Here is an 18,692-nt window from a genome sequence, read left to right on the forward strand (position 1 = left end):
GGAAAGGGTCACAGAGAAAAGTTTGGCATCTAACCTTCACCTGACTGATGTGTGTGTGTGTTCATGTGACACACACACACACACACACACACACACACACACACACACACACACACACACACACACACACACACACACACACACACACACACACACACACACTGCCAGGCTAGCGGCCGGGCGATAGAAAGAGAGGGGAGGAGGGTGATTCGTTTTTGTTGTTAGGGCTCAATCCCCTGTGCTTTCAGGGGCATAAAGGAAGTGCTGCTCTCAGCAGGGTCAGTGGGCTAGGTCTGCAGGGGAGGCCAGTGGCGAGGGGGGAATTATAGCCAGCGATTAACTAGGCAATCCTCTGCCAATCACATGATATGAACTAGTGTGGCCATGAAAAAACAACAGGGGGGAGAGAGAGAGAGACCACCTAAAAGGAAGCAATTCCTACACCTATCACCTACAGAGAGATGAACCTGGAGAAGAGTCCCCTAAGCAAGCTGGTCCTGGGGCTCTGTTCACAAACACAAACACACCCCACAGAGCCCCGGGACAGCAACACAATTAGACATAACCAAATCATGAGAAAACAAAAAGATAATTACTTGACACATTGGAAAGAATTAACAAAAAAACAGAGCAAACTAGAATTATATTTGGCCCTAAACAGAGAGTACACAGTGACAGAATATCTGACCATTGTGACTGACCCAAATGTAAGGAAAGCTTTGACTATGTACAGACTCAGTGAGCATAGCCTTGCTATTGAGAAAGGCCACCGTAGGCAGACCTGGCTCTCAAGAGAAGACAGGCTATGTGCACACTACACTGCCCACAAAATGAGGTGGAAACTGAGCTGCACTTCCTAACCTCCTGCCCAATGTATGACAAACATATTTCCCTCAGATTACACAGATCCACAAAGAATTCGAAAAAAACCCGATTTTGATAAACTCCCATATCTACTGGGTGAAATACCACAGTGTGCCATCACAGCAGCAAGATTTGTGACCTGTTGCCACAAGAAAAGGTCCACCAGTGAAGAGAAAACACCATTGTAAATACAACCTGTATTTATGCTTCTTTATTTTCCCTTTTGTACTTTAACCATTTGCACATCGTTACAACACTATATATACATACTATGACATTTGTAATGTCTTTATTCTTTTGGAACTTCTGTGAGTGTAATGCTTACTGTTCATTTTTATTGTTAATTTCACTTTTGTATAATATCTACTTCACTTGCTTTGGCAATGTTAACATATGTTTCCCATGCCAATAAAGCCCCTTGAATTGAATTGAGAGAGGCGGGGGAGTGGGAGATGTGGGGGGGAGGGGAGGTAAGTAGAGAGAGAGAGCACAGTACAGGGCGGGGTTTGGGGGAGAGAGAGAGGTGGGAGAGGTGGGGAGACGTGGGGGAGGGGAGGAAAGTAGAGGGAGAGAACACAGGACAGGGTGGGGTTTGGGGGACAGAGTGAGAGAGGCAGGGGAGTGGGAGATGTGGGGGGAGGGGAGGGGAGGTATGTAGCGGGAGAGAGCACCCTACAGGGTGGGGTTTGGGGGAGAGAAAGAGAGAGGAAGAGTAGGAGAGCTGTATGTAGAGCAAAAGAGGGTGATGGGAAGGAAGAGAGGGAGAGCTAAGGATGGAATATGCTGTCTGTATTCTTCCAAGGACTAAGATCCTCCTCTCCTAGTCCAAGACTTCGCCCACTATCTTTTCTTCAATCCACCAAATTCACTCCGGACTCCCCAATTCTCCAAGATTGTGATCCATTTCACCCCTACACTTCCCTCAGGCCCCTCCCCAAAGTGTATTTTATCTCTGTGAATACTGAACCAGTAAGGGCTAAGTACTGAAAGTGACTGAGATATCTTGACTTTTACTATCACACCCAACTGTTCCCCATTGGTGTTGGTTACAGCCTGTCAGATAGGCTAGCTATAGTTGCATGTTATAAAGGAAACTAAATTACATTTTGATGGACGTTCCTCATCACAGTGTGAAAACCGTGTGCCTGTGTGTCTTCCCAACCTCTCACTCCCTTCTCCTCTCTCCCCCACCCCTTCCTTTCCTCTCACTTCGTCTCCCCCTCCCTTCATACCCCCATGTCCTCAAAAAGCATAACTACTATCTCTTTCTGCATTGTGGGAAGCCAAAGTACTTATTTTATTTCACCAAACAAAACCCCCAGGCGACAAGTTAGATATGGTACAAAAAGTTTATTCAGTAACAGTTTTGTAAACATTTGAGGTAAATTAACATTTACATCAACATGTTCTTACAAAAGTTCAGACGCAAGGCACTTCTCTTCATAGACAGTGATTTCACAATGGGGTATCTGGTCTGAACATGTCTAAATCTCCTTCCCTGCCTAACTGGCCAATGAAATCTCACTCCACGCCAGAGATTCCAAAAGTCCAACAAAATGTCAGTTTTCCGATGGGTGGGGTGCCTGACACAACAATGGAGTATAACTTTAACCTAGCCAAACACCTCTCCAGTATTCTTTCGACAAAAAAGTCAACAAAGAAGCAATATTTTTTTCAAAATCTACTTTTTTGTATTTGGTAATCTGGTAATTCTCTCATAAATATAAATACTTTCTAAAATATCGAGACATCCTCTTTTTGAGATGTCCTTTGTTATTTTATCTTAGAACACCATTCTGTCTTAGCTGTCCAGATCATTATCTACATGCTAAAGTGTTAACTTTAAACAACCAAAATGACAAGGTTATAAACAGAAATTGTGAGTTAACAGAACCGTAACCTGTTTTCAACAACTCTTAACAGAGTTCTATTGGTGGCCATTTTAGATTTTCTCTCTTTGGTGGACAGCTGACATGCTCTTCGTTTTTTTGGGATTACAATGTCACAGCTCGATCCCATCACCTGGTGGCTTTTTTTTAACATACTTGTATGTGCATGGTATGTAAACGATTTGTGAGGCACTTGGATTCTGTGTGTGTGGCAACGCAACAAACAGCAGACATGATTCTCTAAGCATTTTAACACATCATACAGCAGAGCACAGCAACAGCCCATTCACAGTCTCGGTCTAAACCCTCTATCCCAAGATATACCCCAATGTAGAGTTTTTGTGTGTGTGTGTGTGTGTGTGTGTGTGTGTGTGTGTGTGTGTGTGTGTGTGTGTGTGTGTGTGTGTGTGTGTGTGTGTGTGTGTGTGTGTGTGTGGAGAGAGAGAGAATAAAAGAAAGAGAGAAAAGAAAGGAAGAAAGAAAGGAAGAAAGGAAGGAAGGAAGGAAGGAAGGAAGGAAGGAAGGAAGGAAGGAAGGAAGGAAGGAAGGAAGGAAGGAAGGAAGGAAGGAAGGAAGGAAGGAAGGACGAGTGTGAGGCTAAGGGAGGGGGAGATAGGCTGTTTGTTCCCATTTCTCTCTCTATCTACATTGTTGAAATGTACTGTAAGAATCACAACTTTCTGTTCTTACTTTAAGTGCCAAAATTGAAGTGCCCCCTGCTTCTTGTTGCTTTATGGTAATAACCCCAGGTGGTGGTGAAATAATAACATATGATTTCATCATAACAAGGTCAAAGGTCAAGTGCTTGAGTGAGTCAGTTGTAGTGAGTTGTAGTTTCACAGTAACAGAATAGACCGTTGTTCAAAACATAAAGAGGTACAAAATGCAAAAGAGATTTGTCCAAAATATTGTTCGATAGCTATGATTTTTTCCTGAATGTTAGATGACAATAAAAGGAATTAATTTGGAGAGAAAAAAACTGGAAGCTTAAAAGAAATACAACTGCATGTTAAGAGCCATTTTCTGATTTAAAAAACTGGCAGGAGTTTAAGAAAATGATACGCAAATGCACATTCCTATTGATTTTGCTATTATGATCCAGTAACAAAGAATGAAATGTCATTGCCTTAAATAATACTCCTTATCTATCTATCTTCTAGCAATTCTATTGCCTACTCTCTCTAAGCACTATACTGAAACTTCCCATACTGACTACCAGTGGGGGCCTACAGTCTTAAATCTGCTGAATTTCTTTACGATGAGGACACACACTTCTTTAACACACTGCAAACACAAGCGTCAGTATGGGTTCTTTATAAGTCATAATTCTATATGTATAATATACCCTATATGTACTATGTAATATATTTACATATATATATTATTTACCCTGATGTAACTGCCTAAATGTTGTTGTAGACATTGAAACAAGACTCTATAATATATCTATTGCGCACACACACACACACACACACACACACACACACACACACACACACACACACACACACACACACACACACACACACACACACACACACACACACACACACACACACACACATACAGAAACGTACAGAAAAACACACACACAGACAGAAAACACACACACACACACACACACACACACACACACACACACACACACACACACACACACACACACACACACACACACACACACACACACACACACACACACAAAGCCTGTGAAGCCTAAAGACCAAGCCTCAGGTTGGGATCGTGGTGGTAACATAGGTTGGAGCTTCACACTAGTATCGCTACACACTACAGTAACCGGTAGGACGTTACCTTATGCACTGGTATTAACCTGGTATTTACTGGTACATTACATATTATCAGAGGGTACTTCATTGTTAACTACCTGGTACCAAAATGTGCCTAGTCGTGCTTGTTTTACAAGTAATTCACAAGGTATTATTGTGTAATTAACATGTCATTTGTAAGTAAATACCAAGTCATTTTGAATAAAGTGCCACCCAGGTACCCTATCCCCGTCTCTCTCCACTCCACCATACTGTCAGAGTGTCCCTCTCTTCATTCAGCTTAATAAGAAGGGTGAGCATGGAACAGCCAGACGGCTAGCTACGAGGCAGACAGACAGACAGACACTAGGAAGAGACAATAGGACACATCGGCTTCATCTTAAAGGGTCCATCACAAGAAAATAAAAAAGAAAGGGGGGAGAGAAAAAAATAAACGAAAGCGCAAACCCTCTTCTGATGTCTACCATCAAAGAATAAAGAAAACAGCAGAATTATATTCATCTGAAATGTCACTAATGTCCCAAACTAGTTAGTCCAATATCTCTAATCCTTTCATGGCATCTGAGCTGCAAACAGTGAATGTGTGTGTTCCCTCTCCACACACGTGTTGGCACCTCAGAACTCTGAAGCACTAAGCTATGCCTCACCTCACCGAATGCATCTCCAGATAACGCAACTTTGGTAGAGAGTAATGTCAGGAGCATCTCAACTCCAGAGCCCCCCCTCCCACATCGCCTCTGTATTTCACACAACATTTGACACCTGCGCCTCAAAGATATATCATGTATAGAACCCAGAGGCATTGGTGGTGGATAGGGGTCTGCATGTGTTTGTATGTGATTGTGTGAAGGTGTGTGAGAGTGTGTGTGTGTATGTGTTACACGGCAAGGTCGTCGGCCCGGGCTCGGACACTGCTGGTCTTGCTGGCCCTGCTCAGCCTGCGGGCGTCCACCGCTATGAAAACGGGCGGCTCGTGCATCTCCACCCGGGTCACCGTGACATCATCAACGTGCGTCAGTGGCAGCGCCGCCTCCGCTTCCTCTTCTTCCTGCTGCTGGTGCTCCTCACTCCTTCTCGATTCCCCCAGGGGGAGGGTGGAGGAGCGGGAGTCGGGGATAGGAGGGGCAGTGTCCGGTGGAGGGGGTGACTGCTCCTGGTCAGAGGAGGTGGGGGAGGAGGAGGAGGGTGGCGGAGAAGGGGAAGAGGGAGGAGGAGGGTAGGAGGAGGACTTGGCAGCATCCAGAGTCTGCAGCTCCATGGCCATCTTGGCCCAGTTCTGCTCCACGGACTGCTGCTGGCCACTGCCCTCGCTGCCGTAGAAGGATGTGGGAGGAGCCTCCAGCAGGAAGTCTTCATGGAAAGGGTCCATCTTGAGTTCCGCCGCCGCTGCCTGCTGCTCGGATAAAGCGGCCGTGGCGTTTGCCTGCTCGTTGGGCAGGTACACCACGTTCACGCCACCGTACGTGGGCAGGCAGTTGAGGGTCGGGTGGGCGATCCCCTCCTGGATCATATTGGACTCCACCGCCTCGTCTCTGGCCAGGGGGAGCGCCATTCGGTCGGGCGCAAACTCGTTGCTGACCCCCTGCTTCACCTTCTTCCATCCCAGGTGGTATATCTCCAGCAGGTTGAGCAGCAGGGAGACGCAGGCTACCACCAGCATGAAGATGATGAAGATGGTCTTCTCTGTGGGGCGTGAGATGAAGCAGTCAACCGTGTTGGGGCAGGGCCAGCGACCACACTTATACAGGGGGCTGAGCTGGAAGCCGTACAGGAAGTACTGACCCAGGATGAAGCCCACTTCGAACAGCGTCTTGAAGATGATGTTGAACACGTACGTGCGCAGGAGAGCTCCCCGGATGCGGATTTTACCGTGCTCGTCTCTGATTGGGGGCTTCTCCTTTTTCCCTCCTCCTCCTCCGTTCCTGTACAGATGGTCTCTCTCCTCCTGGTGCCGGCTGGCCTTCCGCTGCTCCTCCTCCTTCTCCCGGCGTTTCTCCTCCATGCGGACAATGTGCAGCACGTGTCCCAGGTAGATCAAGGTGGGCGTGGACACGAAGATAATCTGCAGCACCCAGAAGCGGATGTGCGAGATGGGGAAGGCTTCGTCGTAGCACACGTTCTCGCAACCAGGCTGCTGCGTGTTGCAGGTGAAGTCCGACTGCTCGTCACCCCACACTTCCTCCGCAGCCGCCCCCAGGACCAGGATACGGAAGATGAAGAGGACTGTCAGCCACACCTGGACACAAGGGACATAACACCACATAAGTGGCTATATACCACAGGAATAAAAGGGTAAATCAATCAAATAACTGTATAAATGTATCAATCGATCAATCAGTCACCTTGCCAATCACTGTGGAGTGTTCTTGAGCGTTCTCCAGCAGCCGCCCCAGAAAGCTCCAGTCACCCATGCTTCACACGATTTCTAGCCTGGGGAGAGAGAGCACAGCCTGGGATGAGTAGCAACTGGGTGAGGCCTGGGTGGGGAGAGGCTGGGGGGGAATGGCTGGGGGAGAGAGGTAGGGAGAGGCTGGAGGAGAGAGGAGGGGAGAGGCTGGAGGAGAGGCAGGAGAGAGGTTGGGTGAAGCAGGAGAGAGGTGCAGATAGAGAGGTGGGGGAAAGCTGGAGATAGGTGGGAGCAACAGAGAGGGAACAGGGCTGTGTAGGCACCGACTGGGGATGAGAGGGAAGAGAGAGGTGGGGAGGGAACACACACAGAATGAGAGAGCATAGGCCAGGGAGAGGGGGAGCACAGGCATGGGTGAGTGACAACTGAGAGGGTAAGAAAACAGGAAAGGGAGGTGGGGAAATGAGAGAGGAGGACATGAGAGAAGAGGGGAATAAAAACTTTGAATGAAAATGTACAGGTTCAGAAACCAAAACAAACATTGACCTCTGGTTTGAAGCCATAATATTACAAAATATTACTGTCATATTATGCACACACATTGTATCCATCCTATTTACTTTCTGCTCCCAACATCACTCTGTGAAGTCACACAATCTCTCAGGTAAAGCCAATGCGTTTGGCACTGAAGGAGGCAGCGGGGCTGCATTTAGGAGGCGGCATGATTCCTTTTTCTACATAAAGGATACATATCTGTTGTAATATATTTCTATCTGAAGGTTCTGTAATGTGGCATCCCACTCAGCACAGCCCAGAACAGCTGTGGAGAGCACCGAACAACACTCGTCTCCCTCAGACACAGGATGGACGCCGTCGAGTCAGTCATACGGGACTAACAAGCTGCCTTGATCACTTTCACTCTCCACCGGCCACATACTTCTCTAATACATTCTCTAATCACAGTACTGGAGACTGAGGTTAAACGCTCCAATAAAAAATCCTGAGCACCACCATTGTGCTTCTTACAGGCCTACTAGAATCATTAGCAGCAATTCAAAGGAACGTTTTTTCCCAATGCTGACGTTTTACAGTTCTATCAATTTGAAATCAGCTACAATTGAGAATCCAGTGCCCACGGCAACTTTTGAATACATTGCAAAGCAGACTAAAAAAGGACCAGATATCCGATGACACATAACAGCACCCAAAGCAGTGACAGACGGTGGACTTACTAAAATGTTGTTGTATTGTCAGTGATAAATCCATCGACTAGTGGTTTAAAATAAATACAATACCTGGAAGCAAAAAACAAATCATATCAGTTATGAATTGCAATTATAATGTTATATAAATATGCTTACATTACCCAAATACCCAAATTAACCATTCTTTTCATTGCCTATTGTCTATGCAACTTACAATATAGATACTTCGGAGATGAGTGGAAAACTCAAATATTTTTAGACTGCCTTCTACAAGCCTACTGGCCACCAATAAAAATGTATCATGTCTTCAAAGTCAAAACCCCCCAAAATGTCAATTTCTCTGAAATAGGTCACTTTGATGTTTCTAATTGGACAGACTACATGGAACCATGAACCCTATGAATGCCACAGAATTGATAGACATATGTGTTTTGTTTTGAAAGGCAGATTTAATTGAGGAATGTATACAATCCATCCATAGGCCTGTCTGTGTGTTGCTGGGCAAGCGGGTTACAATGGCTGGCCATCTGTGGCAGTCTGAATGAGTACATAGCAGCCTGGGAGGAATGCTCGGATCATCAGAACACAGAACTGCTGATGAGAGGAAATATTTGCCCGGGATCGACTGATATGCATTTACAGAGGGCTCTATATCACCAATGCATAGATACAACAACAACAAAACAGATCCCAGCTGCATTACTCTACCTGTTACAAACTCCTGTTTGGACATGAAGTGTTTTTACAAACTTTGAAAACAAGGACCTATTTCCCTCATGTAAAATCTATGATTACTATGATTACCACAGTGTCCCAATCTATCGATTGGTGGTGCATTCTTGCTGAATGTAGCCCATATTAGCTCAACTCAAATCACTGGCCTTCTACAGTTCAATATTAATTTCAATAGATGAATCCATGGTCGTTGTGCCTGGCCTTGCCTACTCAATAACGCGCTGGTATCAAAGTGGTGCAATACCCCTCTATAATGACAGTATGTGTCGAGCTGCACAGTATATGTGTTGATCCTTTTGAGGTTTTGATGAAATACCGTCTGTCACCTGTGACAATAGAGAAGCTGCCAGACGCGCATTGTGCTCCTTGGCACTGGCTATTGACCGGGATCATCGGCATTGTGTTGCAGCGGCCGCACCATTTAACTCTTTGACCACACTGACCTAAGTTATTTAAATATATAAACCTTGGGCAGTAGATATCCTAACAGAATACCTATTGATACAGTAATTGATTGCAGGCTAAGTCAAGTCAACATCACTCGCATTGGAATTGGTGAGCGTAAAAGTGGCTACTTGGCGTTCCCAAATAAGCATAAGGACAGGGTGGATGGATAGACTCCCCAAGCCTTGGCCACTTGAAGCAATATCCGGTGGTCACTGAAGCTATCCAAATTTTGAAAGGGTTGGAAAATCCTACAGACCTTCCCAGGTAGAAAGATCCCTCCCCTTCCCTCTCACTCCCCAGCTCTGACAGCTTACCAATCTCCTTTGACAGCGGCCGGCCAAAAACTTTTTCCCGGAAGCGTCGCGATCTGCGTTCTCTTCTTTTCTCCCGCGGGGTTCGAGGCCAGGCGTGCGCGAGAGAAAGAGAGCGAACAAGAGAGAGAGACAGCGCGAGGGTGAGCAAAGCGAAGCTAGTCTAAGGGCGCGTGTGGAACCTGGAGTTGGGGTCCCGCAAAGCGCAGCGGCTGCGTCCCGTGCCCAGCCATCGCTACTGTCACATTGTGTGACCATCCATGAGTGCACGCGTGGGGGAGGGTGGAGGGTGGGGGCGGCGTCGCCCACCCGTCAACCCCCCGTCACCTCCCATCCCACCCTGCCACCCTGCTCTTCCGAAATTCCACACCAGGACTCCAAAATTGTGCATGGCGTCTCCGTGCGCAGGGGGAAAATGATGGCCTTGACAATGTAGGCCTAAATGCATATAGATGAGTTATAGTACAGGAATGGATGTTCCTCTCCCATATTATCTGTACTATCTGAATATCTTCTTTGTGCACTTTGTATATTTTTTGTAGTACTGTATTTTACATTTGTTTTATCTGAAAATAATATAAATATATATCACATCACATCTCATGATTAAGTGCTGGGATGTGCTTCCTCAGGCCCACTAACACGACCACATGATTTACAAACATCTGACCACCCACCATCACCCAAATTGTGAAATGCAGCTTTGCTAAAATGTGTCTCAATGATCAGACAGTAGATCAAATATCTAATATTTTTATTTCACGACTTTTTAAAACACACACATCCTCTGTAGGTCATTGCATAAGCCTTTACTCATAGTACTCTACTGTGATTCTGCGAATGCCATTGTCAGTGTATTTACAATGTTATCTCTTCATTACTAACATCACAATTCCATAAGAGCAATGTCTGTCTGTCTGTCTGTCTGTCTGTCTGTCTGTCTGTCTGTCTGTCTGTCTGTCTGTCTGTCTGTCTGTCTGTCTTTGCCTGTGAGGGGTCAGTGGCCATGTGTGAATATTGGCCACTAGATGGCGTAGTGTCTCCAGTGACTGAAGCGGGGAAGGAGATCTTCTGTGCATGTCTGGAGTGGACTACACAGTGTTTACACATATTTATGATTCGGTGTGTTTGTGTGTGTACTGTAGGCTACTTATGTTTTGCACGTCTGTGTGTGCATATGTACGCTATGTCTATAGCTCCCCCGTCCTCACACCGCCTTGCTGCAGGTGGACCCAGACGAAGAGGACAACAACTTCTCATTCTTCTTGTTCTGCTGCAGAGTCTTGTCTTTGGAAGAGGTTGAGGAACAGTTTGCACCCTTCCCTTTCTGTTTCCCCCCTCTGCGCCGTGATGATGGGCACCGAGCGATAGCCTTGGCGACCAGGTAGGCCAGTTCGGCCATGTTGAGTGCCATACAGACGCAGGAGGAGGCGGCCATGAAAACAGTGAAGACAGTTTTTTCTGTGGGGCGGGAGACAAAGCAGTCCACCACATTGGGACAGGGCCACTGGTCACACTGGACCAGCCTGGGCATCTGGAAGCCGTCGTACAACACGTATAGAGCATACCTGGAGAACGAAGGTGAAGATAAAGGCTTAGAACTACAGATGTAGCATCTTTATTTGAGCCAGTTTGCAACAGCGGGTAAATAATCCTACAGCAACAGGAAATGTGAATTATTATGTGGATTATAATTAATAATGGACATTTTTGTAGGGGTTGATATATTTTTCGTAAAGGGATATTCATGTCTGACATTTCAAAGTGGAAATTACAAACTTCAGAAGCCTTTTAAACCTCAAATACACTACAAGATTTACATTTCCTGCATTGCGGGAACATTCTTCTGCAACAGGGTGATCAAATTAAGATCCTACACTTGTACATGGTGATGTCATGAATCTTGAGGAAGTGTATCTACATCTTATTCTTAAGCGTTTGTATGTAGTGGAGGTGGTTCATTGAGCTACACTCAAGTAACTTGTCTGCCTGAAATAAAGGCTTGTTAGGCTTTGCTCAGTGAGCTAACACAGTACGTACATGAAGCCTCCCTCGAACAGCAGGCGGAAGACCAGACTACAGGCGTACGTCCACCACAGCGGCCCGGCGATTGGCAGCCTCCGCCTCCTCAGGCTCTCTAGCTCAGCCTCCTGGGCCGCCTGGGCCTTGTCGCTGCGGCAACGCCCCCCGACTGAACCCTGCTGCAGGATCTGGCGTTTGTCGCCGTGATGACGGTAGGCCACGTACATGGCGACGAGGAGAGCGGGCGTGGAGACGAAGACAAGCTGCAGACACCAGAGCCTGATGTGGGACACGGGGAAGAAGTGGTCGTAGCAGACGTTCTCGCAGCCCGGCTGCAGGGTATTGCAGACAAAGTCGCTCTGTTCGTCCCCCCAGACGCTTTCGGCCGCCAGGACCAGCACGGTGACCCGGAAGATGAAGAGGACAGACAGCCACACCTTCCCCAGGCTGGTAGAGTGGCGGTTCACACCAGCCAGCTGGGCGTACAAGGTCCCCCAGGTCATCTCTCCTGCTCCTCTGGCCCAGAACACAGACCTCTACCCTGGGGAGAGACCAGAGGAGAGAGGGGGTGAGGGCTGGATCGAAGTAGGGAGAGTTGGAGGGAAGATAGAGGAAGGAGGAGATAAGAAAACATTAGGTACAGGGTCCCCAAGCTCATTGTTCCTCTGCTGCCCAGGAACAATCCACTCTACTCTAGGGAGAGAGGAGAGGAGAAGGGGGGTGAAAGTTGAGGTTAAAAAAATAAATAGAGAGGGAGGAGAATAAGAATGAGATGAGAGGAGGAGGAGAGAGACAGAGAGAGAGAACTGAATACAGTTGCTTGGCTAGTCCAGTGCCAATGTTGTAATGAACTATTGATCCAGCCAACATTTCTAATGTACTACACTCTTAGAAAAAAGGGGTTCTTTGTCTTTCCCCATAGGAGAACCCTTTTTGGTTCCAGGTAGAACCCTTTTTGGTTCCAGGTCAAACACTTTTTGGTTCCACGTAGAACCAAAAAGGGTTTGGAAAGGGTACTTCATGGAACCGAAAAGGGTTCTACCTGGAACCAAAAAGTGTTTGACCTGGAACCAAAAAAGGGTTCTACAAAGGTTTCTCCAAAAAAATATCACAGTTTCATCTCACTGAATTAAAATGCTATTTGTAAAAGGAAAAGAAAACATTTTTACACATTCTTAAAACCCCCTAAGAGTGTACAGCTACGCTATATAGCCGTACTAAGTTTTTATAACTGCACTACAACTGCACGTTACATTCACCTCTCGAAGACACCCAATATTCACATCAATGGGGTTTACATGTTCTAATAATAAAATATCAATAAGTTGAAGTGTTATTTTTTTATTCACTTCATAAGTTGTTTTTAAAGTGACTTTGAGGTTCAATGTGTAGTGAAAAGAGTTATATAAAATACATCTATTATTATTATGATAGGTAAATTCAAGACATTGTGCAAAATGAAATTATTATTTTCAACCCCACAATACTTCCATCATGTGTTAACAAAAATACATTTTACATAACACGTCTCCAAAGTTTTTTAAATGTTCCATCTAATGAAACAAACAGAGAAAAAGAAGTCAGCTGACAGAGAACAGAACAACACATCAACCTGCCTTCGTCACCTTTTCTCTCCTGTGTGTCAGGGAGGCTCCATGTACCCCCACTTCTTCTGCTTGGTTCACTCTGCCATAGTCAGATCCAACAGAGCTCCAGGGAGAGACCGTCTAGGGTAAGACGCAGTCCACTGATTTACCGCTGACTAGAACTGATGTGCTCTGAGCGCTCTCAGAGACGTACCTGAACTGGTGGATTCACCTGCGTGACATCAGTTTCGGGGCGGAGCTGAAATCTGGAGCGACAACAAGTGCAGTTTGAGTGAGTCTTGAGCTGATGTTCCTATGTATAAGAAACACACAAGCCATAGATGTTGTGCTGATCTGCATCTTTCTCTGCTTCACTCAAATATATTTATCAAATTTCAAATCAAATTTATTTTTATATAGCCCTTCGTACATCAGCTGATATTCTCAAAGTGCTGTACAGAAACCCAGCCTAAAACCCCAAACAGCAAGCAAAGCATGTGAAAGAAGCACGGTGGCTAGGAAAAACTCCCTAGGAAAAACTCCCTAGAAAGGCCAAAAACCTAGGAAGAAACCTAGAGAGGAACCAGGCTATGAGGGGTGGCCAGTCCTCTTCTGGCTGTGCAGGGTGGATATTAAAACAGAACATGGTCAAAATGTTAAAATGTTAAAATGTTCATAAATGACCAGCATGGTCAAATAATAATAATCATAGTAGTTGTCGAGGGTGCAACAAGCACGTCCGGTGAACAGGTCAGGGTTCCATAGCCGCAGGCAGAACAGTTGAAACTGGAGCAGCAGCACGGCCAGGTGGACTGGGGACAGCAAGGAGTCATCATACCAGGTAGTCCTGAGGCATGGTCCTAGGGCTCAGGTCCTCCGAGAGAAAGACAGAAAGAGAGAAAGAGAGAATTAGAGAGAGCATATTTAAATACACACAGGACACCGGATAAGACAAGAGAAATACTCCAGATGTAACAGACTGACCCTAGCCCCCGACACATAAACTACTGCAGCATAAATACTGGAGGCTGAGACAGGAGGGATCAGAAGACACTGTGGCCCCATCCGATGATACCCCGGACAGGGCCAAACAGGCAGGATATAACCCCACCCACTTTGCCAAAGCACAGCCCCCACACCACTAGAGGGATGTCTCCAACCACCAACTTACCGTCCTAAGACAAGGCCGAGTATAGCCCACAACGATCTCCGCCATGGCACAACCCAAGGGGGGGGCGCCAACCCAGACAGGAAGACCACGTCAGTGACTCAACCCACTCAAGTGACGCACCCCTCCCATGGACGGCATGGAAGAACACCAGTAGGCCAGTGACTCAGCCTCTGTAAAAGGGTTAGAGGCAGAGAATCCCAGTGGAAAGAGGGGAACCGGCAAGGCAGAGACAGCAAGGGCGGTTCGTTGCTCCAGCCTTTCCGTTCACCTTCACACTCCTGGGCCAGACTATACTTAATCATAGGACCTACTGAAGAGATAAGTCTTCAGTAAAGACTTAAAGGTTGAGACTGAGTCTGCGTCTCTCACATTGGTAGGCAGACCATTCCATAAAAATGGAGCTCTATAGGAGAAAGCCCTACCTCCAGCCGTTTGCTTAGAAATTCTGGGGACAATTAGGAGGCCTGCGTCTTGTGACCGTAGCGTACGTGTAGGTATGTACGGCAGGACCAAATCGGAAAGATAGGTAGGAGCAAGCCCATGTAATGCTTTGTAGGTTAGCAGTAAAACCTTGAAATCAGCCCTTGCCTTAACAGGAAGCCAGTGTAGGGAGGCTAACACTGGAGTAATATGATCAAATTTTTTGGTTCTAGTCAGGATTCTAGCAGCCGTATTTAGCACTAACTGAAGTTTATTTAGTGCTTTATCCGGGTAGCCGGAAAGTAGAGCATTGCAGTAGTCCAGCCTAGAAGTAACAAAAGCATGGATTAATTTTTCTGCGTCATTTTTGGACAGAAAATTTCTGATTTTTGCAATGTTACGTAGATGGAAAAAAGCTGTCCTTGAAACAGTCTTGATATGTTCTTCAAAAGAGAGATCAGGGTCCAGAGTAACGCCGAGGTCCTTCACAGTTTTATTTGAGACGACTGTACAACCATCCAGATTAATTGTCAGATTCAACAGAAGATCTCTTTGTTTCTTGGGACCTAGAACAAGCATCTCTGTTTTGTCCGAGTTTAAAAGTAGAAAGTTTGCAGCCATCCACTTCTTTATGTCTGAAACACAGGCTTCTAGCGAGGGCAATTTTGGGGCTTCACCATGTTTCATTGAAATGTACAGCTGTGTGTCGTCTGCATAGCAGTGAAATTTAACATTATGTTTTCGAATGACATCCCCAAGAGGTAAAATATATAGTGAAAACAATAGTGGTCCTAAAACGGAACCTTGAGGAACACCGAAATTTACAATTGATTTGTCAGAGGACAAACCATTCACAGAGACAAACTGATATCTTTCCGACAGATAAGATCTAAACCAGGCCAGAACTTGTCCATGTAGACCAATTTGGGTTTCCAATCTCTCCAAAAGAATGTGGTGATCGATGGTATCAAAAGCGGCACTAAGATCTAGGAGCACGAGGACAGATGCAGAGCCTCGGTCTGACGTCATTAAAAGGTCATTTACCACCTTCACAAGTGCAGTCTCAGTGCTATGATGGGGTCTAAAACCAGACTGAAGCGTTTCGTATACATTGTTTGTCTTCAGGAAGGCAGTCAGTTGCTGTGCAACAGCTTTTTCTAAAATTTTGGAGAGGAATGGAAGATTCGATATAGGCCGATAGTTTTTTATAATTTCTGGATCAAGATTCGGCTTTTTCAAGAGAGGCTTTATTACTGCCACTTTTAGTGAGCTTGGTACACATCCGGTGGATAGAGAGCCGTTTATTATGTTCAACATAGGAGGGCCAAGCACAGGAAGCAGCTCTTTCAGTAGTTTAGTTGGAATAGGGTCCAGTATGCAGCTTGAGGGTTTGGAGGCCATGATTATTTTCATCATTGCGTCAAGAGATATAGTACTAAAACACTTTAGTATCTCCCTTGATCCTAGGTCCTGGCAGAGTTGTGCAGACTCAGGACAATGGAGCTTTGGAGGAATACCCAGATTTAAAGAGGAGTCTGTAATTTGCTTTCTAATGATCATGATCTTTTCCTCAAAGAAGTTCATAAATTTATTACTGCTGAAGTGAAAGCCATCCTCCATTTGCGAAGGCTGCTTTTTAGTTAGCTTTGCGACAGTATCAAAAAGAAATTTCGGATTGTTCTTATTTTCCTCAATTAAGTTGGAAAAATAGGATGATCGAGCAGCAGTAAGGGCTCTTCGATACTGCACGGTACTGTCTTTCCAAGCTAGTCGGAAGACTTCCAGTTTGGTGTGGCGCCATTTCCGTTCCAATTTTCTGGAAGCTTGCTTCAGAGCTCGTGTATTTTCTGTATACCAGGGAGCTAGTTTCTTATGACAGATGTTTTTAGTTTTTAGGGGTGCAACTGCATCTAGGGTATTGCGCAAGGTTAAATTGAGTTCCTCGGTTAGGTGGTTAACTGATTTTTGTCCTCTGACGTCCTTGGGTAGGCAGAGGCAGTCTGGAAGGGCATCAAGGAATCTTTGGGTTGTCTGAGAATTTATAGCACGACTTTTAATGCTCCTTGGTTGGGGTCTGAGCAGATTATTTGTTGCAATTGCAAACGTAATAAAATGGTGGTCCGATAGTCCAGGATTATGAGGAAAAACATTTAGATCCACAACATTTATTCCATGGGACAAAACTAGGTCCAGAGTATGACTGTGGCAGTGAGTAGGTCCAGAGACATGTTGGACAAAACCCACTGAGTCGATGATGGCTCCGAAAGCCTTTTGGAGTGGGTCTGTGGACTTTTCCATGTGAATGTTAAAGTCACCAAAAATTAGAATATTATCTGCTATGACTACAAGATCCGATAGGAATTCAGGGAACTCAGTGAGGAACACTGCATATGGCCCAGGAGGCCTATAAACAGTAGCTATAAAAAGTGAGTGAGTAGGCTGCATAGATTTCATGACTAGAAGCTCAAAAGACGAAAACGTCATTGTTGTTTTTTTTTGTAAATTGAAATTTGCTATCGTAAATATTAGCAACACCTCCGCCTTTGCCGGATGCACGGGGGTATGGTCACTAATGTAACCTGGGGGTGAGGCCTCATTTAACACAGTAAATTCATCAGGCTTAAGCCATGTTTCAGTCAGGCCAATCACATCAAGATTATTATCAGTGATTAGTTCATTGACTATAACTGCCTTGGAAGTGAGGGATCTAACATTAAGTAACCCAATTTTGAGATGTGAGGTATCACAATCTCTTTCAATAATGGCAGGAATGGAGGAGGTCTTTATACTAGTGAGATTGCTAAAGCGAACACCGCCATTTTTAATTTTGCCCAACCTAGATCGAGGCACAGACACGGTCTCAATGGGGGAAGCTGAGCTGACTACACTGACTGTGCTAGTGGCAGACTCCACTAAGCTGGCAGGCTGGCTAACAGCCTGCTGCCTGGCCTGCACCCTATTTCATTGTGGAGCTAGAGGAGTTAGAGCCCTGTCTATGTTCGTAGATAAGATGAGAGCACCCCTCCAGCTAGGATGGAGTCCGTCACTCCTCAACAGGCCAGGCTTGGTCCTGTTTGTGGGTGAGTCCCAGAAAGAGGGCCAATTATCTACAAATTCTATCTTTTGGGAGGGGCAGAAAACAGTTTTCAACCAGCGATTGAGTTGTGAGACTCTGCTGTAGAGCTCATCACTCCCCCTAACCGGGAGGGGGCCAGAGACAATTAATCGATGCCGACACATCTTTCTAGCTGATTTACACGCTGAAGCTATGTTGCGCTTGGTGACCTCTGACTGTTTCATCCTAACATCGTTGGTGCCGACGTGGATAACAATATCTCTATACTCTCTACACTCGCCAGTTTTAGCTTTAGCCAGCACCGTCTTTAGATTAGCCTTAACGTCGGTAGCCCTGCCCCCTGGTAAACAGTGTATGATCGCTGGATGATTAGTTTTAAGTCTAATACTGCGGGTAATGGAGTCGCCAATGACTAGGGTTTTCAATTTGTCAGAGCTAATGGTGGGAGCCGTCGGCGTCTCAGACCCCACAACGGGAGGAGTAGAGACCAGAGAAGTCTCGGCCTCCGACTCCGACTCGCTTAATGGGGAGAACCGGTTGAAAGTTTCTGTCGGCTGAATAAGCGACACCGGTTGAGCATTCCTACAGCGTTTCCCTCCAGAAGCCATGAGAAAGATGTCCGGCTGCGGGGACCGTGCGAGGGGGTTTATACTAACGTTACTATCTGTACTTACTGGTGGCACAGACGCTGTTTCATCCTTTCCTACACTGAAATTACCCTTGCCTAACGATCGCGTCTGAAGCTGGGCTTGCAGCACAGCTATCCTTGCCGTAAGGCGATCGTTCTCCTGTATATTATAAATACAACGACTGCAATTAGAAGGCATCATGT

General features: G+C 45.8%; 2 protein-coding genes across 3 annotated transcripts; both read right to left on the reverse strand.

Moving 5' to 3' along the window:
* Positions 1 to 4,571: 4,571 nt before the first annotated feature.
* LOC106575534 (gap junction alpha-3 protein) lies at positions 4,572 to 9,881 on the reverse strand. 2 transcript variants are annotated; one of them, XM_045697868.1, is made up of 4 exons: positions 9,589 to 9,881; positions 8,120 to 8,182; positions 6,883 to 6,970; positions 4,572 to 6,776 (listed from the first exon to the last, which is right to left on the reverse strand). In XM_045697868.1, the coding sequence occupies exons 3-4, from the start codon at positions 6,949 to 6,951 to the stop codon at positions 5,418 to 5,420; spliced, it is 1,428 nt and encodes a 475-aa protein (XP_045553824.1). In that variant the 5' UTR covers positions 6,952 to 6,970; positions 8,120 to 8,182; positions 9,589 to 9,881; the 3' UTR covers positions 4,572 to 5,417. The 2 variants fall into 2 exon arrangements, with proteins under 2 accessions (XP_045553824.1, XP_014007565.2); XM_014152090.2 differs by lacking the exon at positions 8,120 to 8,182 and having other exon boundaries at positions 9,589 to 9,880.
* Positions 9,882 to 10,322: 441 nt separating this feature from the next.
* LOC106575596 (gap junction beta-2 protein) lies at positions 10,323 to 13,536 on the reverse strand. The gene is made up of 3 exons (XM_014152196.2): positions 13,233 to 13,536; positions 11,626 to 12,148; positions 10,323 to 11,153 (listed from the first exon to the last, which is right to left on the reverse strand). The coding sequence occupies exons 2-3, from the start codon at positions 12,108 to 12,110 to the stop codon at positions 10,793 to 10,795; spliced, it is 846 nt and encodes a 281-aa protein (XP_014007671.2). The 5' UTR covers positions 12,111 to 12,148; positions 13,233 to 13,536; the 3' UTR covers positions 10,323 to 10,792.
* Between the last annotated feature and the right edge of the window lie 5,156 nt (positions 13,537 to 18,692).

The sequence above is a fragment of the Salmo salar genome, chromosome ssa16, assembly GCF_905237065.1.
Source record: "Salmo salar chromosome ssa16, Ssal_v3.1, whole genome shotgun sequence".
Classification (NCBI taxonomy): domain Eukaryota; kingdom Metazoa; phylum Chordata; class Actinopteri; order Salmoniformes; family Salmonidae; genus Salmo; species Salmo salar.